We start from the raw sequence: 23,165 nt of genomic DNA on the forward strand, positions 1-23,165 counted from the left end.
GACTGAACTCTGTGTCCAGCCCCTGCATTCTTTAACCTGATCATGGCTGACCTCATCTCAACCTCAATTTCACTTTTCTGCCCACTCCCCATAACCATTTAACCCATTACTGATTATAAATTTGTCTATCTCCTCCTCAAATGTATTGAGTGTCCTGACATCCATTGCACTCATGCTATGATAGAAGTAATTCCTTGTCTTTGTTTTGTATCTGCCACCCCTTAACCTAAAACTATTCTTCTCAAGGAGGTCTTAGCTGCTGAATGCTAAGCCATTTAGTAAAAGTTGTTAGTTGGGTTGGGTTGGGGGTGGTGATGGTGATGGTTCTCTGCAATGACTCCTGTTGAATTGTGGATATGTGTATATTTTAGATTGGGGAAGCAGGTTTGATTGATATACTCATTGATCTTCAGGCTCAGTGTATACAGATGTTGACTGGCCTCATTCAGGTTGAACCTTTGGCTGAGAAACTCGAAGTCTGCTGGTATCAATGGGGCTGAACCACAGAGGGAAGAAAATTGAAATGGCCAGCCGGGGATAAAAGTACAGGAGGGCCACAAATTCTCACTCTCATCCTTAGTTCCTTATTTGAACAAATTAGGACTTAACCATTAGTCACTCGCATAATCCAAAGGCAGTCAGTCCATACATTGAGAAAGATATTTATGCCCTAAAAGCATTAGAATTTTTTGTTGAAATTTTCGTTAGGTATGGTTTTGAACCCTATTGTCTGATTTGCTGTGTACCCTTCCCCTTTTGTAGGAGGTGTTGAGTATTACATTGGGTCCCAGGCACAGCAATGAAAGAGTGGACCACAAACAACTTGATGACTTATTAAGAAGGTTACGCCAAACTTTAAGATGTAGACAGGTATACTTTTTAAAATTTCAATTTGTTCATTTAAAAAGATACATTTCCAGTACTTAAGTGAATTACTAATTTAAGCAATAGTGTTATTAAAAAATGCAGATTCTGTGTATTCTCCTTCCCACCAAAAGGATGGTGGTAGTGGTTGGGAGAGACCCTAGACTGGTCATCAGTTATGTTATGATAGCGGATGACAGTCAGGTGAAGCAAATCATGTCAGGGTTTCTTGAATCAAGGTTATGACTGGTATAGACAATTCTCAGGATGAAAGATCTGTGTGAAGGTTTTATAAATGAGAGTCAAGAATGACCAAAACTGATCTGTATTTAATATTTCTGCATAAAATATTACAGTGAACTTGTGGGAAAAATAATTAAAATGTTTATTAGGCGTAGTATGTTCCACTTTCTCAATAATTGGCAGTTCAAGTCAGCTGGAAGTCTCACAAGCATCATTTCATGTCTATAAGAAAAGAATTAGAAACCAGTGTCAAACATGAGGAAGGAGAAAGTGAGGACTGCAGATGCTGGAGATCAGAGCTGAAAATGTGTTGCTGGAAAAGCGCAGCAGGTCAGGCAGCATCCAAGGAGCAGGAGAATCGATGTTTCAGGCATAAACCCTTCTTCAGGAATTCCAGAAGAAGGGCTTATGCCCGAAACATCGATTCTCCTGTTCCTTGGATGCTGCCTGACCTGCTGCACTTTTCCAGCAACACATTTTCAGCTCAAACATGAGGAACACTATACTTGGAGCATTTTCCATTGTTCTGGTCTTTATATTATCCAAAGGATATAGAAGCATTGGAGACTGTGTGCAAGGGAACGCAGATAAGTACATGTGTGAGAAAGGAATGTAAGATTTCCTGATAAAAGTGATGTAAGCCAGTTGTGACATTTGAGCACTTCTATGCTGTCTGTTCTATGTAACCTCCTCATGACTTAATCAGAGAACTGTAAACTGTAAAGAGTGGCAATTGTGAACCATTTTTTTTTTGTTTTGCAGTATATGTGTCCAGTAATTGAACAGTCCCTTGCCAAGTACACTGTGGAACTTGCTTCTTTGTTAGGTATGTAATTTTATCAAAAAAGTCTTTCCCTATGCTTTCTACGTGTATCTCCAGGTGCAAATATTCTTGTTTACAGAATATATACAAGAATATATACGTGTGTACATTTCACAAATCTTAATACTGGTATTAATGTGGCTGAGATTTTTTTCCCCACAAAGTATTTGTAGGTGAAAACAAATGTTTGACTTTTTTTTCTGGTGGAATAAGTTATAATAATCTATAAACTAAAGGGATGAAGGCATCTCTTTTGGAGATTTACAGCGCAGAAAAAGGTCCTTCAGCCCATCGGGTCTGCCGTCAAAAACAACTATCCAACTATTCTAATCCCATTTTCCAGCACCTTGTATGCCTTGGTGTTGCACGTACACGTCTAAATACTTAAATGTTATGAGGGTTTCTGCACTCCCTTGCAGGCGGTGAATTCCAGATTCCCACTACCCTCTGGGTGAAAAGATTTTTCGTCACATCCCCTCTAAACTTTCTGCCCCTTACCTTAAATCTGTGCTTCTTGGACATGGATCTTTCGATCAAGGGAAGAAGTGTCTTCCTCTTTACCTATTTACAGTCCCCATAATTTTATATATCATAGTGCAGGGTAGGCATGTCCCTTCGAAAACAAGGCAAGATTTGTAAACCATGGATGACAAGATTAGTTGTGCGACTTGCCAAGAGGAAAAGGGAAGCACATGTTAGATCCAAGTAGCTAAGAACAGAACTATCCCTGGAGGAATATCAAGAGAGTAGCACCAATCTTAAATGAAAATAAGCAGGCTAAAAGGGGTCATGAAATAAATTGAGTGAGCAGAATTAAGGAGAATCCCAAGACCTTTTATTTGTATATAAGAAGCAAGAGGGTAACTAGAGAAAGTGAAAGAGTTGGTCCACTAAATGATACCGAAGGAAGGTTGTGTGTCGAACCTGAGAAGTGGGTGAGATTCTTAATGATTACTTTGCATCAGTGTCCACTGAGGAGAGGGACATGATGAATGTTGAGATTAGAGATAGAAGTTTGTTTACTCTATATCACATTGGCATAAGGAGGTAGGATGAATTGGATAGGCTAAAGGATATTAAGGTTGGCAAATCCCCAGGACCAGATGGGATCTATCCCGGGTTGCTGAAGGAGGCACGAGAGGAAATAGCTGGGGCCCTGACAGATATCTTTTGTAACATCCTTAAACACAGGTGAAGTGCAGGAGGACAGGAAAGTTGCTAAAGTTGTCCCCCTGTTCAAGAAGGGTAGTAGGGGTATTCCAGGTAACTACAGACCAGTGAGCCTGACGTCAGTGGTGGCAAAGTTGCTGGAGAAGGTACTGAGGGATGGGATCTAATTATATTTGGAAGAGAATGGGCTTATCAATGATAGGCAACATGTTTTTATGTGGGGGAGATCGTGTCTTACCAACTTAATGGAGTTCTTTGAGGAAGTGACCAAGTTGATAGATGAAGGGCTAGAGATGTCATATAGATGGACTTTAGTAAGGCATTTGATAAGGTTTCCCATGGTAAACTAATGGAGAAAGTAAAGTCACATGGTGTGCAGGGTGTTCTTTCTAGGTGGATAAAGAACTAATTGAGCAACAAAACACAGAGTAGTAGTTGAAGGGAGTTTCTCCAAATGGAGAAAAGTGACCAGTGGTTAGATTAGATTACTTACAGTGTGGAAACAGGCCCTTCTGCCCAACGAGTCCACACCGCCCCGCCGAAGCGCAACCCACCCATACCCCTACATTTATCCCCTACCTAACACTACGGGAAATTTAGCATGGCCAATTCACCTGACCTGCACATCTTTGGACTGTGGGAGGAAACCGGAGCACCCGGAGGAAACCCACGCAGACACTGGGAGGATGTGCAAACTCCACACAGTTAGTCACCTGAGGTGGGAATTGAACCCGGGTCTCTGGCGCTGTGAGGCAGCAGTGCTAACCACTGTGCCACCGTGCCGCCTGGTGTTCCACAGGGATCAATGCTGGGGCCACTGTTTTTGTGATATACATAAATCATCTGGAAGAGGGTTTGCAGATGACATTAAGATTGGTGGAGTAGCAGAAAGCATAGGGGATTGTCAAAGAATACAGGAGAATATAGATAGACTGGAGAGTTGGGCAGAGAAGTGGTCGATGGAGTTCAATCCAGGCAAACGTGAGGTGATGCATTTTGAAAGGTCTAATTCTAAAGTGAACTGTACTGTAACAGAAGAGCCTTAGGAAAAGTTGATGAGCAGAGAGATCTGGGAGTTCAGGTCCATTGTACACTGGTTGCTGTACAGTTGGATAGAGTGGTCAAGCATATGCTACACTTGCCTTCATTGGACGGGGTATGGAGTACAAGAGCTGGCAGGTCAGATTAAAATTGTATGAGACTTTGGTTCGGCCGCATTTAGGAAACTGTGTACAATTCCGGTCGCCACATTTCCATAAGGATGTGGATGCTTTGGAGAGGGTGCAGAGAAGATTTAAGAGGGTGTTGCATGGTATGGAAGGTGTTAACTAGGAAGAGATGTTGAGTAAGTTAGGATTGTTTTCATTAGAAAAAAGGAGATTGAGTGGGGACCTGATTGAGTTCTACAAAATCATGAAGGGCAGAGACAGGGTGGATAGGGAAAAACTTTTTCCCAGGGTGAGGGATTCGGTAACAAGATGAGAGGAGAGGGTGGTAGGTGCCTGGAGTGCATTGCCAGCAGGGGTCGTAGAGGCAGGCACGGTAGATTCATTTAAGGTGTGTCAGGACAGATGCATGAGGAGGTGGGGAGCAGAGGGATACAGATGCTTAGGAATTGGGTGATAGGTTTAGACAGTGGATTTGGATTGGCACAGGCTTGAAAGGCCAAAGGGCCTGTTCCTGGGCTGTAAATTTTCTTCTTCTTTATATCCCCCTCAGTCTTATCAATCTACTTTCATAACCGAAACTATCCAACCCAGGCAACCTCCTGATAAGTCTCCTCTGCACCTTCTCCATATAATGTGGATTCCAGAACTTCACACACCAGCTGTAACTAAACCAGGGTTTTTTTTACAGTTTCAACATAACGTCCTTCCCTTGACTAATGAAGGCAAGCCTATATAATGTATTTCACAGCCCATGAAGTATACACTTGGGCATCCTCTCTTGACTATGCTCCTGTTACTGACTGTGTGGATTGAAAAACCTATTTTGTTCATAGCCTCTTCTGAGTCACTCACAAATATAGCTTCCTGTAACAGTAACTGAAACTAAATTATTATGGTGTAGAGAGGCCATCCAACCTGTTAGGTCAGCATAGACTCTGAGCATTTTGACTTACTGTCAATCACCTTCCTTTTCACTATAGCCTTGCACATCGTTGCTATTTAATAAACCAACTAATGCTCTCTTGGATGTCTCAATTGAACCTGCCCTCACCGTTTTTCCAGATGATGGACCACTTGCTGTGTATAAATAGTTTTTTTTTCTTATTTTGCATTTCCTTCTTTTACAAAAGACTTTAAATCTCTGCTGCTTGTTTCTCAATCCTTTTAGGAGCGGAAAAGTCTCTCTCCATTTACTGTGTCCAGGCCTGTCATGCTTTTGAAAGCTTTCAAATCTCCTTAGCGACAAAAAAAACTGCAGATGCTGGAATCCAAAGTAGACCAATAGGAATTTCCTTCACATTCTGCTCTCCAAGGAAACAGGTCCAAACTTTCTCAAGTCTCTTCATCCCAGGAACTGTTCATGTAAACCTGTTTCAGTTGATCAACATAACTGCCACTATCAGGCCGTTCCCTATTTAACAAATCTATTCAACTTACTTGAAATTTGTTAGTTCTATAATCAGATTTTAACTCTTAATCTACATTCAAACCTGAATTATTGATTAGAACTTAACATGTGAACTTGGTCACTTGGTCTATATCTCCCTTAGGTATATCTCCCTTAGTCTCCTTACCATCTTCCCCTTGTTGATCAATTATATCTAACCAAGATTGAAGATACCCACTCAATTTAATGGAAGTTGGTGCCTGACAATGCAACACTCAGGAGTCTGCCTAGGTTAACTTCTGGAGTAAAATTGAAACCTTAACCTCATGGAGGTGATGTTGCCAGTGTGTCCACATTAACTACTGTAGTTGTCTTCAACAGTGGAATTTTTCTTTTGTACTATTACTCTAATTTTTCATGTAACTATCCTGTCCTTATTTTAAGACTTGCGTTTTGGGAGCTAACTTTTGTCAGTTATGGCAGGTTTCTTTGCTCATGTTGTAATATATTTACATCATGATTTTTAATGTACATGTGGCATAAAGGAAACCTTCAGCAGTAAATTAGATTAGATTACTCTTACTTTGCGATACCTTCAACTCTACCCAACTGCAGTCTCACCTGGTTTTTTTTTCCCACAGTTGGAGGAGAAGTACCACTCTCTAACCGTAATATGAAGAAGGATTCCAGAGACCAGGCTTCTTTTTGCAAGTCTATCCAGCATTTGCTTAGTTTCCTCCTCACTTTGTGGAAGGATGAATTCTGTGTACCTATACCTTTTCAACTAATATTTAGTGAGAAGAACATTTCCTATACAATAGAGACAAGAAATTGGAAGGTAACTTTTAAGTGTTTTTGAAATACAATCACTTTTGTTTTGAAGGAATTCATGACACTCTGTATGACTCTCTTCCAGTTGTCTCATTTTGAACTTCAGGTTGCTAATTATTTTTGGAGACGGATTCTCAAGTCATGGGTTTGCTCAATTCTGTTGATTAGTGGCAGTGAGAGTCTGAAACCTGAATTAGGCTGAGTTAGGACATGGAGGCTCATGACCTGCACCTGTGTGACTAGTTGCAGTTAGGAACAACCACCTGACGAATGCTCTTGGTAACTTAGGCCGCAACGAGATGGCTTCTCGATGCAAGTTAGCATGACAAAATGGCTTCTAGGCTGCTAACTGCTAATTCTGCTAGAATTGCATAAATAACTAACCACAGACTGCTACAAAAAGAGATTAGCAGACAATGTGCCCTATAAGATACAGAAGTAACTCGACAAGATAATAAAGTACTTACCATTCTGGCTGACCTTCGGGTGCAGGTGTAGCAGCTGTGTCATGAGAGAAAAGTGACTTGAGCGTTGGGACATAAATTGTTTACCAGTTAATATCATTGGACCAAGTAACTGCCAATGAAGCAATATCAAGTATTAATTGGTAATTGTTTGAATATACTGTGCGATCATGCCATGTACCCTGCTTTAAGAAAAGTATAAAAATGCCTTTGTATTAGGCTGTGTGTGTAGCTCCTCCAAGGAATATGGAAGTGCTCAACTTGTGTTTCCAGATGCAATGCACCCAGCTGTTTGAAGAAATAACGAGTGAAGTCTTCAACAGCAAGACCAATTGTGAGTGCTTATTGACTGATCGTGGAACCGAGAGGTTTCGTTGGGGTTCAGGATCTTCAGTATGAGACTTTGCTGGATGTGGCAACGTGAACTCAAGTTAAACATCTGTAATGTGTTCCCTGTGTAACTGTTGAGCAAGGAATATTTGAGTATTGATGAAAGAAGAACAACATGCTCTCAAAACTTTTATTCTTGTACTCATCAGGGAAAAACTGATGAGCTGGAAGGGTCAAATGGCCTACTCTGGCAACTATTTTCTATGTTTCTAATACCAAATCTCAAAGGGAACAGCAACTTATACTTCATGTGAAACAAAAAGTGATGGTTTGACAAGGAGACTATAATTGATAGAGGTGTTGCTATAAAGAATATATTAGGAAACAGTTAAATGTTGTTTTTGTTTAAATTCAAATGAAGCAATTCAGTCTGGGCAAGGCACTGTCATAGGTATTGTCCCTATAAATGGCTGTCTCCAAGCTTTTGACTTGTAAAATGGTGCAAGACGTGAACATGTTCTATATTTACGTAGAAAAGGGTCCTATGTATGACTTTTTGTCCTATACATGGCTTTTTGCACTCAAGTGAGCCACAAAGCCTCCTACATTAAAGTACTTTAATTTTATTTAATTCTTAGTATAATTGGGATTGTTTTGCAAATCCTCTCCATTCTGGGAATCAAATCTAATGTTGGATGCTATGTTGAGTCTGTAAGCACAGACTGCCTGAGAACAGTTTGTACACTGTCTATTGAAGGAACAACCTAGATCTATTTAATACTAATAGCCAGTTGTTGGGAAGTACTGCCGACAGAGCTGGCATTGCAGTAGCACTAAAATTCTTGTGCTACGTTACTCGTTTGTGTGATAGGCAGATTGTTTTTTTGACTTGACAACAGCATCTAGTAGCATGAAACAGCAATTACCTTTGAACCAATTTTTGTGACACCTTACTGTTAGAGTATTCTGAGGTAGAATGAATACTTTTCAAGACCAAAAGTAGAAACGTTAAATCCAATGGATAAATACAATGGATGATCTGATCAGGGTACCTATTATACCTTTGATTAGATTAGATTACTTGCAATGTGGAAACAGGCCCTTCGGCCCAACAAGTTCACACTGACCCATTCTCCTACATTTACCCCTTCACCTAATGCTATGGGCAATTTAGCCTGTCCAATTCACCTGCCCTGCACATTTTTGGACTGTGGGAGGAAACCGGAGCACCCGGAAGAAACCCACGCAGACACAGGGAGAATGTGCAAACTCCACACAGACAGTCGCCTGAGGTGGGAATTGAACCCAGGTCTCTGGTGCTATGAGGCAGCAGTGCTAACCACTGTGCCACCGTGCCGCCCTATACACCTATTTGAGCCTCAAGCTTCCAGGATGAAAAAATGGCTTGGGCCATTAGAGAGAATAAATCAGCAGATTACTGAGCAGGTGTGCAGGTGAGGAAGGAAATTCTTACATGAGGTCACAGATTGAAATATAGCAAATATATAATGTGTAAGGGCTATGTGATTAGAGGTCATTCCATTGGAAATGTATTTTTTTAGAAACTAAGATGTTAGTGAGGCCTGGGTATTAAAATGGAACTTAACTGCATGAATTGCAGAGTTCAATAAACACAGATTCAGACAATGGGAGAAAGTAAGGACTACAGATGCTGGAGATCAGAGTCGAGAGTGTGGTGCTGGAAAAGCACAGCCGGGCAGGCAGCATCCAGGGAGCAGGAGAATCAACATTTCGACCATGAGCCCTTCATCAGGAACATCTATTCTGCTCCTCGGATGCTGCCTGACTGCTGTACTTTTCCAGCATGACACTTTCGACTCAGATTCAGACAATGGTATCACGTCTCAATTGTCATGACATAATGATGTGGTCCAAATGGCTTCCTTAACAGGATACTTTTATTTGGATAGCAATATTAAACAATCGCAATTGCAGTTTCCTGATTGTTATGTAGGTCCTTCAACATGTATGTTAAAACAAAACTCAACTGGTTGTAACAATTTGTTCGACTAGTTGACCAATTTATATTGTGTAGAACCAGACATGATAGGGTTTTAAAGGATATCACTGTGCGCACCTTTTACATACAGACTCATATGAGGGTCAATTCCATCACAGGAAGGTCATTACTCTTCCACAACTTGAACAGGTGTTGTTTTAGCTTGCTTTGAAGTAGGACCATGCAGTAATTCCCTGCGGCTGTTTTTTGGCAGTGTGTTTTGGAATTCTCTTCTATAATAGATGAAGTCTGTGAATGTTTTTAAGGCAATGACAGATTCTTGATAAACGTGTGAAATGGTACATGGGAATGTGAAATAAAGCCATGGTTTTATTGAATGGTGGAGCAAACTTGATGGGTTGAGTGACCTGCAGTTGCTCCAAATTTATAATTTTGTATGATATTTTAGAAGTTATTTCATTGACCAATGTAGGAATTTAGTCATGTAAAGTATACTTAAGGTATGATTTTTAAATTTGTTTATTAAAGGGCCTTTAAGAATATGATTCCTGTGGGAAGTAGGAAATCCTTACTTGGTGTAAAAAAACAGAAAAATAAATATTGTTTTCATTCCAAAACTACAATTTCATAAAAGCAACTTGAGCTGAAGAGAAATCCAGAAGAAAGTGAGAACTGCAGATGCTGGAAATCAGAGTCAAAATGTGCAATGCTGGAAAAGCACAGCCAATCAGGCAGTTTCCGAGGAACAAGAGAGTCGACATTTCAAGCATAAGCTCTTCATTAGGAACATTTCTGATGAAGAGATTATGCTTGAAATGTCAACTCTCCTGCTTATTGCATGCTGCCTGACTGGCTGTGGTTTTCCAGCACCACATGCTTTGACTCTAAAGAGAAATGTCTGAGCCTAGGAAGCATCAATTAGTTGTTTTAAAATTTTACTGTTAATTTGGGTCCCTTATTGCTTCACTGATTACCACAATGCAATTGTCAAGAAGACTAATGAAGGTAAATCTTTCCTAAATTGGAAAAGTGGTAAACAGAAGTTGATGCAAGTTGCCTGCAACAGAATATAGGTATGCAAGCAAAATCTAGATGGAACTTAATACAAAGAAGTGAGCTGTGTGCATTTTGCCTGAAGTGGTGGGGAGATTCTACCTTGACTTATGGTACCATTCTGGGAACAGAGGGACCTGAGAGTTCGTGTGTTGATCTTTGAAGAAGAAAGGATATGTTGAGAATGGTTAGCAAAGCTTATGGAATCCTCAACCTCCTAAACAGAGACACTGGGTACAAAAGGAGGGAAGTGTCACTTTAGAAATGTTACGAACATTCCTGAGAGGATGAAGAGATTTATCTGAATGGTTCATGAAGTGAGTTTAGTTGGTTCTTTTATTCATCTTGGCATAAAGGAGATTTGAGAGGCAATTTGATAGATAAAGTTGACATAAGTAGGGAAGATGTGTTGGGTAAGCTAGAGGATATTAAGTTGGACAAATTACCAGGACCAGATGGGATCTATCCCAGGTTGCTGAAAGAGGCAAGAGAGGAAATAGCTGGGGCCCTGATCTTTGTAGCATCCTTAAAACAGGTGAGATGCTGGAGGACTGGAGGGTTGCTCACATTGTCCCCCTGTTCAAGGAGGGTGGGAGGGATATTCCAAGTAGCTTGAGAAGGTACTCAGGGATAAAATCTATTTATATTTGGAAAAGAATGGGCTTATCAGTGATAGGCAACATGGTTTTGTGCGGGGGAGATCATGGCTTTCCAACTTAATAGAGTTCTTTGAGGAAGTGATCAAATTGATAGATGAAGGAAGGGCAATAGATGTCATCTACTTTAAGACATTTGATAAGGTTCCCCATGGTAAACTAATGGAGAAAGTGAAGTCACATGGTGTGCAGGGTATTCTAGCTAGGGGGATAAAGAACTGGTTGAGCAACAGGAGACAAGTAGTTGAAGGGAGTTTCTCGAAATGGAGAAAAGTGACCAGTGGTGTTGCTTGTGATGTACATAAATCATCTGAAAGAGAGCACTGTTGATATGATCAAGTTTGCAGCTGACATGAAGATTGGTGGAGTAGCAGAAAGCATAGGGGACTGTCAAAGAATACAGGAGAATATAGATAGACTGGAGAGTTGGGCGGAGAACTGGCAAATGGAATTCAATCCAGGCACACATGAGGTGATGCATGTCGGGAAGTTTAATTCTAGAGCAAACTGTACTGTAAACGGAAGAGCCTTGAGAAAAGCTGATGAGCAGAGAGAGCTGGGAGTGCGGGTCCATTGTACCCTGACGGTTGCTGCACAGGCAGTAGAGAATGGTCAGGAAAACATATGGTATGCTTGCCTTCATCAGATGGGGTATTGAGTGTATTAGCTGGCAGGTCATATTAAAATTGTACAAGACATTGCATTTAGAATATTGTGTACAGTCCTGATCACCACATTACCAAAAGGGTATGGATGCTTTGGAGAGGGTGCAGAGAAGATTTACAGGGATGTTGCCTGCTATGAAGTGAGGTTGAGTAGGTTAGGATAGGATTGTTTTCATTAGAGAAAAGGATATTATGGGGGGAAGAGAGAGATCTGATTAAGTCTACAAAATCATGAAGGGTAGAGACAGGGTAGATGGAGATAAGCTTTTTCCCAGGGTGAAGGATTCGGTAACGAGAGGGCATGCTTTCAAAGTGAGGGGTGAAACGTTTCAGGGAGATACATGTGGCAAGTATTTTATACAGAGGGTGGGTAGGTGCCTGGAATGTGTTGCCAGCAGAGGCGGTAGAGGCAGGCACGGCAGATGCAGGAGTTGGTGGGGAGCAGAGGGATACAGATGCTTAGGAATTGAGCGACAGGTTAAGACAGTGAATTTGGATTGGCTCAGGCTTGGAGTGCCAAAGGGCCTGTTCCTGGACTGTAAATTTTCTTGGTTCCTCTTTGTTTTATAAAGTTTTAAGATTTTGGATAAGAGATGGAGGGGGAATGTGAACGGTAATGATCTGATTCTTGCTAGTTACTAGGGGTTGGAAGTGGTGATAACCAATGATTACAAAGAGAAATTGGATAGACAGAAACTAACTGGGAGAGGACTGAATGCAATTGACTGCATTACACCATGGGATGAACAAGGGTGGCCTCCTTGCTGTTGTTCCTAAAATTTTGGTTAACTTACATAAGACAATAATCAAGTGGCTTTTCTTATATGCCTATTTTAATTTAAATGTCCTAGAAATAAAGATTGTTGCGAAGTTGACTAGATTCCTCCATTCCAACAAACAGGAATGCAGAACAGTAAGCCCTAAAAGTGAATTTAGTATTTCCTCTTGATTTCTTTATTGAGCTTGTAAAATCAGTGAGTCTGAAGGTTAGGCTAATTGAAATTTTAAAAAATTTACCCTCAATAAATCACAATTCATGTAAGAAAGCATCTTGCAATATGCCAAGGAATCAGCCCTTGGAAATATTTCATAGCAACGGTGTCGACCTGTTTAAAAAAAATGGGTAAAAGGAAGTTTTACAATTTTGAATATATTATTTTATAATTAAGAGGAGATGACAACTAGGAACACTAAAATTTCTCATGTTATCCTTTATGACCAGTTTCTTTTCCTGCCCCTCCCCAGTTATGTTGGAATGAACTCTCCTTTCTAATTCGTGGCCTTACTGAGCAGGGGCTGATGAAGCCTTCAGAAATAGAGAGTTGCTGGAGGGACCTTTCATGGCAGCCTTGGCCTGAGGTAATGGAACTTGAATCATTCTGTTCAATAAAAGTTTTCTCTTAATGGAGGTATTATCTTAGCTCTTATACATGTTGGTTTGAAAACAGAAATTTTTAACAACTAATTCTTTTGTCCCTTTTCAGGATTTCGTTCTTGTGATAGAATCCGTATTTGGGATCTGTTCAGAACTGGCAAAGATGGATAAAATGGAAGACCAGTTGCCAAATTCGTTACCAAGTAAAATAGCAGGGCTTAGATTGACTTCTACAAAAAACACCTAGCCTTATTCTCTCAGTATTTTTCAATTCATAAGTGCAATTCATTTGGGGTGGGCAAGGATATTTTATATATTTTACTGATGCTGCTAAATTTAATAAAATATTCACTTGTGAATATTTAATGTAGTTCACATTGGACTATTCCTAACCATTTTTCAATTTGGCTATAATTAATGAAGAACTGACAATCCTGACTGATTTTACAAACAATTTGTGTGTATTAAACAAAGCAATAGTAAGTATATAGAGATGCATTTCTGAATGATATCATCACTAGAGGATCAGGGCGAGCACTCAAGTTGAAGAATTGACACTGAAATAAACTAGGAAGTAACAATGAATTCAGTATTCTTAAAATCCTGTACTGAAAGATGGGCTACAGAGAAAAAACAAAAGCTTGTTTATAAAGTGCAACTTGTCTCATTCATTGGGCCAAACAGGAATTCCAAGCTTCATTATGTCAGCACCTCACTTAAGTGCCCATTTAAGTGCTTTTGATTTTAAGTTAAATATTGTTGGAGAGCTATGATGCTGTATTTTATATTAAATTATTCTGATGCTTTGACATTCTTACAATTATCCTGAGGAGTGTAAGATACATGAATTAGGAAGGTCAAGCTGGAGCACAGCATCCTTCAAATCTCTGGTCCAGTTACAATAGGGGACAAGGGCAGGAAATGCAGCCTAGCTCCTGCTCCATCCACCAATGTGAAAGACAGTACTGAACTTGTCCTCTGTTTCCAACCATAATAAAGAAGTGATCATGCAGTATGTAGACCTTGTGTTGAAATTATTTTTATGGTTTTTTATTGGCTTCATGCTAGGAGAATGGAGTATCTAATAATGACAATATTTTACAAATCAAAGCATTTAATGACCATCCAAATTACTTAATTCCATGGAATCAATTCTGAAATATAATTGTCAAAAACAACATATATAAATAAGTACAATTGGAATTTTGCATACAAAAATAAAAATCTTAACTGTACATTTAATAGAACAGCCACTGAGTGTTTTGTCCCGAAGGAAGGATTGTCTTGAGCTTTCACAAGGATTGACCTAGCAACTGCAGTAAGATTCAGTTTAAAATACAAAAATCTGTACAAAACTATATATATTAAAATCAGTAATATTGAAGGTTGTGTTTAGGTTAGACAGGTAACAAGTTGTTGAACGCCAAATCTGATTAGATTAATAATGCAGCACCTATCTTTACACAACAATAAATCAACAGGAGAACAAGCTGGCTAGGTTGGCAATGCACAAAGGCTGTCGCTTAGCAACTGACCCCAACAGTCTGGCAGGGAGAGCAGGAGCACCAAGGTCAACCTTTAAAATTAGAGAGGAAGAACAATATCAGCTTTATTCAACATTTTTAAAAACTAATTTAGTTGTAATGCATAATTATTACCTGAGTCAAGTAGATAAGTCTAGTTACTTCCTTTCCATTCTGTGTGTCAGGCTGCAAAATCCAGCCACTCGGCATCATTTCCCCTCGTACCAAATCCTTCACAGGCCGAGGCATTGATTCCTCGTATATTGATTGCATTGCGAGAATGTACTGCTGATCCTGGTGAAAGAATGATGGGTTCATACTATACTCTAACAAACTTCACTGTAAATGAAAGTCTGTTCTCACTGCCAAACCATTATCTTTCCATTAACAAATGGAGCTTTCACTCCCCTACCAACTTATTGGGATGTGAGAGAAATGTGGGCACCACCAAGGGTAAGGTAATGTTACTGAAAATGTGGATCCTGTCAACATGGTCTACAAATTGATCTCTTCTGAGAATGTATGCTCTGCCTTCTGAAAAGCTAGAGCAACATACCTGCAGCTAAATAAGTTCACAGTAGCCTATTTGGAGAACAAATGTTGCCATCTCTGAACCTACTATGGTCTTCTGGTAGGGATACAGGATCTGTTTATAGGAGTGACTATAGCTTTCTGCTGTAGGCCAGTACGTATGAAATGGACCCGACACTACCTGACTGACTTACTGGCTGTCAAGGACTTTGGATTTTGTGAAAGAAATCACATCAAGCATCCGGAGTTCTGTATTACATATCTACACACTTTGCAGACCATTACTGTTGTAGGGAATGAAGCTTAGGATGATAAACAGTTATCCCAGTTGTCATCTCCTGTTAAAAAGAAATTAAAGTGGATCTAAAAAATGAGTGGGCAATGGAACTTAAGGTGATTTATATACAAATGAACATATAGATTAGAAGGCTAGATCATGCCTAATCTAATTGTAGCCTCGACATCCTGGTCTTTCAGGAATCTGACCCTTCTACTTCTACAGGCAAACAATTCTCTATAACTCCATTTTAAATGGTGACCTCATTTTTTAATTTGTGCTCCCTCAGGTTCTAATCTCTCACAAGTATAGACATCCATTCTGTCAAGTCCCCTCAGAATCTTACATTTCAATAAGATTACTTCTCATTCTTTTACTCTCAAACAGGCCACATGGATAACCCACTCTCATTCCAGGAAAGTCATTTGAACTTCCTCTGAATTGCTTCGAATGCAATTCAATCCTTTAACTAAAGAGACTAAAATAGAATGTGAACAGCCTTTTCTTGTGATCCTGCGTGCATAAGTCAGAGGCACAGAGGCGAATCAATAGGATCATGGCTGATTAAACACTTCAACGTTTATTATTCATTCCACCCCATGACCCTGCATGCCACTCGTAATCAGAAATCCATCAATCTACCTAAGGACTGAGCTTCCACAGCCTTTATGGTAGAGAATTCCAAAGAGTCGCAACCTTCTGAGTAACAAAAGGACTATCATCATCTCAGGCATAGTGCCATATGAGAGGGTGTTTCCCTCAGGAACAGTCTCAGAATAAAGGGATGCCAATTTAAGACCGAATTGAGAAGGAATTTCTTCTCAGAGGATTGAAAGTCTTTGAAACTTCTTACCACAGAGCGCTGTGGGAGCACAGTCCTTGTGTATATTTAAGGCTGATTTAGGATCTATCTCAAATGTTATGGGGAAAAGGCAGGAACGTAGACGTGAGGAATATCACATCAGCCATGATTAGTAAATGGTGCGCTTGTGGGCCCAAACAGCCTACCCTTGTTCCTATTTCTTATTGGTCTTACTATGTCTATTGGCTATCGATTTTGTTCATAAAAGCTCCAAAGGTTTTTCACAGTTGTAAATCCATGGTATTGCCAATTATTATCTGAGTATCTATTTATCCATTTGTTATAATTGATTCGCCCTACAACGTTTGTGAGGCTAATAGGTCTATACTTTCCTGTTTTCCTTCTTGGTTGCTTCTTGAGGATGGGGTGACATGTACTATGTTTCAATCCACAGGAAGTACTCTAGAACCTACAGCCACCTCTTTCAACACTGGAATATAGACCATCAGGTTGTCAGGATTTATCAACTTTCAGCCCCATTAATTTCTCCTACACAATCTTCTTACTAATTCTATTTTCCTTTGATTTCTGGTATGTTCCTCGGTGAAAACAAAGTATTGAGCTTCTCTGCCATTTCTTGTTTTCTCTTTAGAAATGCCAGTCATAGACAAAGATAGTAGTTGTCAATCAAATAATGCAACATATCCATTGCCCTAACAAGAATCCACCCGAAAAGGAAACTGCCTTACCTCTTTTGCCTCCACACTGATGCAGCAGAAGTCCCGAGGCTGACTGAGGTAGCACACAGAGGTGTCATTCACAAGATAAACTTGAGGAAAGATAATCAAATAGGGTAGCATAAATTTTCAGTGAAACATTCAACACTTGTATTTAAAGCAATGTATGATGCAAATTGAGACTGAACTGTCAAAAAAAGTTGCTGACTTTTTTTTATGAATTAATATAAATACATAATCTGCATATTGAGACTCTGAGCTGCATCAACTTCACCTACTGAAGAACAAGTCTGTCTGATTCCAACACAGGAATCCATTCAGCATGTCGTGCCTATGTCGGCTCTTTGAAATTGAATTCATTGAAAATTATTCCCACCCCCATATGCCTCAAAACATTCAACAAATTCTCTTGAATATAACTATGGAATCTGGTTCTTTGAAGAACTACATTCCATTTAACAACAATTTGCTCTAAATATTTTTATCCTTATTCATTACAATTCTGGCTAATGTACAGTAGTACATATCCCAGAATGAAAACCGACTTGATGGATCGTGTTCTTTTATCTTAGTTATTATGATTATCAGTCACTGAAACAATCACATGAGGCTACAGAGTTTCTTTAACAAGGGGACAGAAGTTCATTACACAAAAGCAAAAAGACAACCAATTATAGAACACCGTTTGGAATATTTTATAACAGAGCAAAACAAAGTCTCAAATCCAGAGATATTATCCCTCTACCAAATCTGATTTTTTTCCTGGGAACCTGAATTTTTACCTGAATAATCTCAAAACTGAAATCTTGGATTTTCTCATAACCCTCAGATTTCTAACAAATCTCTCCTGGGCTCTAAGTTGCACAAACTAAACTCTTGAGGTACTGTGAGGAGAAAAACAGTACTTGTTCTGATTCGACTCAGGTCTCCTCCAAACTGCCCTTAAAGCATTCAACCCCTGGTTTCCTAAACTAGAATTAATCCTCAACCAAGTACAAATCCACCTGTTGTAAACTACCATAATAAAACAATTTTTCATTAGTACTCTAGGGGGTGACACATACTGGATTAGGTCACTGTTGCAGGATTATCTGACCTAGTTATTAATAAAAATCTTCATATATGTAACCAATTTAAAATTTACCACTATTTTAAAGTTCAAACTCTTAAAAGTAGAGTAGCTTTTTCTTTGTCATTTCTACCATACGCAATTGATATAATAACAACGAGACAGTGTTCCTCCAGGATCACGGTGCTACATGGACAGCATAAACTACATGATCAGGATGGTATAAAGTGGATGAAGGGCTTTTGCCCGAAACATCAATTTTTTTCTGTTCCTCAGATGTTGCCTGACCGCTGTGCTTTTCCAGCACCACTCTAATCTTGACTCTAATCTCCAGCATCTGCAGTACCCACTTCTGCCTACCATTCCTAAAGTGCAGTACCCAGGAATGTTCTCAGTCTTCCAATGGTTTATAAAGATTAGCATGAGCTCTTTGCTTTTGTGTTCTAATATATCTGTTCACAAAGCCAAGGAGCCTCAAAATATTTTTATAAGCCTGATCAATAACATTCAAAACATTCATCCCCAGGTCTCTGGTCAGAAGAATCAAAAGGCAGACTATTATTTAAATTGAGAGATTCCAAAGTTACAGCTCTCAGGAATCTGGTTGTCTTTGCGCGTGAAAAAAAGGTATGCCTGCAGGTGCAGCAAGGAATCAAGGTGCCGAATTGAACTTTGGCCTTTGTTTCTGTGGCGGAGGGAGGTGATGTTTAAAAGCAGGGTGTTTGTAAAGCTGCACCTGCAGTACCGTGTCCAGTTTTATTCCCTGTATTTAAAAAATAATGTATTGACATGGGAGGCAGTTCGAAAGAGATTCATGAGGCTGATTCCTGGGACGAAGGGGTTGACTTATCACAAATAGCTGAGCAGGTTAGGCCTTTATTCATTAGAGTTTAGAAGAATGATGAGTGATCTTATTAAAATATCCAAGATTCTGGAGGGATTTGACAAGGTAGATGTTGAGAAATGCTTTCATTAGTGGGCAAAGTAGGGGACGTAGAATAAGGAGACACTCATTTAAGTCAGAGATACAAAGGGCCTATAGAACAGTGAATGTTTGAAACCAGAGAATTATGGAGGCTAGATCAATGAAACCACTTAAAGAGGATAAAAAAAGAAAGGTTGATCTTTGAAATATCAAGAGCTGAGAATTTTGAGGAGCTGGCATGAAAGGAGCCTGAGAAGATCAGTTGTAATTATATAAAATGTTAGGAGTAAGAATAGGTCATTAGGCACCTTGAATGCTCCCCATGTATGTCCTTGCTGTTTACTGCATTTAGATTTGATTCCTTTGAAGTCTATTAGATTCTGTTCTGTATAGCCAAGGATAAAGGAAGAGCAGTGTCCTAATCACAAACCTTGGTGAACAGTACTGGAACCCACATCGTCACTACGTTTTTTTGCCGTTTAGCTAACTCTTTGCTAATGTTGTTACTGCATCCCTCGTTCCATGACCTTCAGATTTCTCTGAGGTCCTTTATAAAACACTTCTTGAAGCTTCACATATACAACAGTGACAACACAATCCACTCTCATCAATCCACTCTGTAACTTCAACAAAAAACTCCATTGAGTTAAACAGGATTTCCCTTTGGTGTTCATCATTGTTTGTAACATGAAAAAAATACCCATTTTGCCTCTGTTCAATTTTGAACATCTTCATCTATCTTAACTTTGTCTACTCTATTTGTGTTCTCATAACCAGTGTAAAGGTGAGCAGGAGTGAAGGTCACTCTGCTCCCATGTATTAGCCATCAAAATAGAAGAATGTGCAAAAATGTAACAGGACTGAAAAATGACTACTTATTTACATATCCTTGGCAAATTCTCCAGTGGTTTTCTATAATACAACCACTATACAAACATCCAGAGAATGTGGGGTTTATTAACATTATTTACTTATCCTTAAAATACACATTGCAGGAAGTTATATATTGAGATATGCAGTGTGTACTGTAATCTGGATAGTGCAGCCAAGTGTTTTGGAAATCCTTACTGTCACACTGGGGTAGGAATGCCAGAGCATATTGATCAAGCGTCATCATGGTGAACATGAATGTCCTCACTAATGCCCTTACCACTATCAACAATGCTGAGAAATGTGGAAAACGCCAGGTTCTCATCTGGTAGGGCCGCCGCCAATTAGCCACTGTCCTTTCACCGCCGAGGACCCTTAGCCACCACCCATTGGCCACTGAGGACGATTCGCCACAAGTGTTTGTAATTCATTTTTATGTATAAACCAATAAAATGATATTTATTTCACTTTTTTTTAATCAATATGTAGTTGTATAAATAAAGGGGACTGAGAAGTATGAAAGAACAGGCGGGAGGGAAAACAATCAGTACATGTATATATTTCTGGTGGTGAATAGTCTCCAGAGATCAAATGACCCCAGTGGAGAAACGCTGGTGGAGAAACGCTGGTGGAGAACCAGCAGTGGCTAATCGGCAGCAGCGAATGTCTGTGGCGAATCGTCACCAACCCCTCATCTGGCTATGCTCCAAAGTGATTGTGAGATTCCTGACTGTAATGCAGTGTGGCTACACGGGAGAGTTTGAGATTATTGATGACCACAGAGGTGGGAGACTAGGTATCATAAGCCCCAGATTTGATGTTCAAGTAAAAGAGTTCGAAAGGTGATAAAATTGGCAGATATGATCAAATCAATACACCTGCTTTCCCACATTTCTCAAAACAACCAAATTTAGGAGATGTGAAGCAATAAAAGTAATTGCATGATTTCTTTCCAACATTTTTTTTCTTGAATTTATATTTATCAAATGATGTTATTTTGCTATCTCAGGATGTTATTGGGGTTAGTAGCAACTTACCAAGCTCAATGCCATTTCCCAGTTGCTGATGTATCTTCACCGTTTTCACTGAGCTGTCGTAAAGCTGCCTCTTACTGTGATCTTTCACAGTGCACCACACACAGTGTAATGGTTTCTCAATCACACCAACACCCAGAAAGCCATGCTTGGTTGGGGAGGCATATTTCTTATAGAATATTTGGACCCCTTTTTCTGTGCAGTGATATCTAATGACCACAACAAATCACACAGTGTTAGTTTGAGGGATTACTCCTATCTTTGTCAAAACTTCAAGTTCTGACTCAGGCTTACCACACCAAGGATTACAGCATAAACAAAATTGTTTTACTCAGTGCTCAACATGGCCAATTGTATGCTATATTAGAATTATACAAGAGATATACAAGATAAATAGAGATGTATCAATCATGCTTATTTATTAAACACAAAATTTCAATTATTGTAAACAAACCTTTCTCAATGAAGATGTAAAACTGGTTAACACCTCAAATTTGTATCAGGAAAATATGAACATCTACCCCTATTAATATCCCAAAACACATATGAGCTGAAGAGATAGATTCTGATTTCACTCTGCAATGATTTGTTTTAGGAAAAAATACACTTATGATCAATAAGTCTTAGTTCTTGAAGGGAACAAGAAAAGGATGGTGTGAAATGTTGAGACTACTGTCAATCTGATATTCTATCACATGAAGACCATGTCACCAAACACAAGCAAATGTCTTTGAGATCTTTGTCGATATAACTTGCTCAGGAAACACATTATCAAGGTTTCCTCCAGATACCTTACAGGTGGCCAGTCAGGGTTCAGACCGGACCAGAGCTCCAGCACCATACTGGAATCATAATATAGGGTTTTCAGAGCTGAGCTGTGTAGCATCTTACCGTCCCCAGGTCAACCACCAAGTGCAAACTCCAAACATTCTCAAAAGAGAAGGTGCAACCTTACAGGGGTCAATCCATGCAGGGGGTCTGCAGTAAACAGACACCTATCACAAGACAGGTGACATGCAAGAAATGGTTTATTAAAAAATCTCCATTGTCCTTTCACTGACATCTTTAAAAAAATCCATGTATCCACAATCCTTTAAACTTTTGTCCAAATAAATATTAAATTAGAAACCACCATAACAGCACAGATCTAGGCAGTAATAAAGAACAGAAGAACATGCTTTCCTATTGCAACAATACCTCAGACAATACACTCAACAGATGATTTGTCATTATAGTTTGCTGTGTACAAACTGGTATTGCATTACAATAAGTGTGCTTCAAGAATACCTCAAAAAAAAGGGTGCTAAGGGAGTGTAAGCTTATGAACAAGAAGAGAAAGTTTTGATTGTCAGAGTAATACACCTACCTCCAGCCAGCTGCTGATTTGCCATGAAGAAGATTGCTGAGATTGTTGATGGACGCCACCATGACCTGAAAAAATAAGAGACTGCCTGGATGGTTTCTGTGGGCAATATAAATAATAAACTGCATATGGCATTTGGTCATCTAATGATCTGGGCAGAATTTTGGTTGGGAGTAATGCTCAGCGATGAAGATCACCTCAAAGTAGAGAATACTTCCCAGTCACCCCAGTCGGAACCACATTTACACAATGTGAAAATCAGACTCAGCCATGATCCACCCAGGCCTGTTGAACATCACCTAGAGACAAAAAAAAACCCTGCAGATTCTGGAATCCAAAGTTGACAAACAGGAGGCTGGAAGAACACAGCAAGCCAGGCAGCAGCAGGTAGTGGAGAAGTCAACGTTTCAGGTATAACCCTTCTTCAGGATGAGAACTGAAGGGTTATATCCAAAACATTGACTTCTCCATCTCCTGATGCAGTCTGACTTGCTGCATTCTTTCAGCCTCCTGTTTGTTTACTGTTGAACCTCACTGGCTAAGGTAACATCAAGAATGAGCCACTCGAAAAAGGAATTGATCAGCTTCCGCAGTGGCAGACACAGCCAGCAATCCCCATTAAAAAGATATTTTCATCAACATTACCTGGAACCCTGGGAAAACGTACCTCTGCTTTAACAGAAGCTACAGTATGAGTTGCCAAATCCTGGTATTTTTTAAAGTAGTTAGAACTTGCGGTGTGACTGATGTGGTGTGATATATTCCCTGAGACAGATTCAACAGGTGAGCAGGAAGCTGCAGTAAGAAAATGAAATTATGTAATTATATAACGCCCTCTTCTGAAGCATGTTCAATACTCCATAATGTTATGACATGGCGGTGAACCCCTCTTGTTAATTAAACTAGACATCCAGAAAAGCTCACCTCACCTCGTAATGTTAAAATAAGAGTGACAGAGAACTCCCAAATTACACTATTTAAAGAAAATAATATCAGTTTATTCTTGAATTCTGAAAATGAACA

The 23,165-nt window shown here is 39.5% G+C and overlaps 2 protein-coding genes across 4 annotated transcripts in view; one reads left to right on the forward strand and one right to left on the reverse strand.

The window, feature by feature from the left end:
- Nucleotides 1-14,026, forward strand: part of cdan1 (codanin 1) — a gene marked incomplete at its 5' end in the record, with an annotated part of 113,487 nt that extends 99,461 nt beyond the window's left edge. Inside the window, 5 exons of the mRNA XM_072567915.1 lie at nucleotides 763-870; nucleotides 1,870-1,933; nucleotides 6,298-6,494; nucleotides 12,882-12,995; nucleotides 13,121-14,026. Of these exons, the coding sequence (XP_072424016.1) occupies nucleotides 763-870; nucleotides 1,870-1,933; nucleotides 6,298-6,494; nucleotides 12,882-12,995; nucleotides 13,121-13,258 (621 nt within the window). The remainder of the gene's footprint in view (nucleotides 1-762; nucleotides 871-1,869; nucleotides 1,934-6,297; nucleotides 6,495-12,881; nucleotides 12,996-13,120) is intronic.
- Nucleotides 14,027-14,044: 18 nt separating this feature from the next.
- stard9 (StAR-related lipid transfer (START) domain containing 9) overlaps nucleotides 14,045-23,165 on the reverse strand; it is a 282,626-nt gene continuing 273,505 nt past the window's right edge. For 2 of the 3 annotated variants that reach the window (XM_072569468.1, XM_072569469.1), the window contains 6 exons: nucleotides 22,810-22,937; nucleotides 22,146-22,210; nucleotides 20,783-20,988; nucleotides 16,894-16,973; nucleotides 14,670-14,828; nucleotides 14,045-14,587 (listed from right to left, as the gene is read on the reverse strand). In XM_072569468.1, the coding sequence (XP_072425569.1) occupies nucleotides 14,486-14,587; nucleotides 14,670-14,828; nucleotides 16,894-16,973; nucleotides 20,783-20,988; nucleotides 22,146-22,210; nucleotides 22,810-22,937 (740 nt within the window). In that variant the 3' untranslated portion in view covers nucleotides 14,045-14,485. The remainder of the gene's footprint in view (nucleotides 14,588-14,669; nucleotides 14,829-16,893; nucleotides 16,974-20,782; nucleotides 20,989-22,145; nucleotides 22,211-22,809; nucleotides 22,938-23,165) is intronic. The other variant, XM_072569470.1, reaches the window with a different exon arrangement.

The sequence above is a fragment of the Chiloscyllium punctatum genome, chromosome 4 (assembly GCF_047496795.1).
Source record: "Chiloscyllium punctatum isolate Juve2018m chromosome 4, sChiPun1.3, whole genome shotgun sequence".
NCBI classification, from domain to species: Eukaryota; Metazoa; Chordata; class Chondrichthyes; order Orectolobiformes; family Hemiscylliidae; genus Chiloscyllium; species Chiloscyllium punctatum.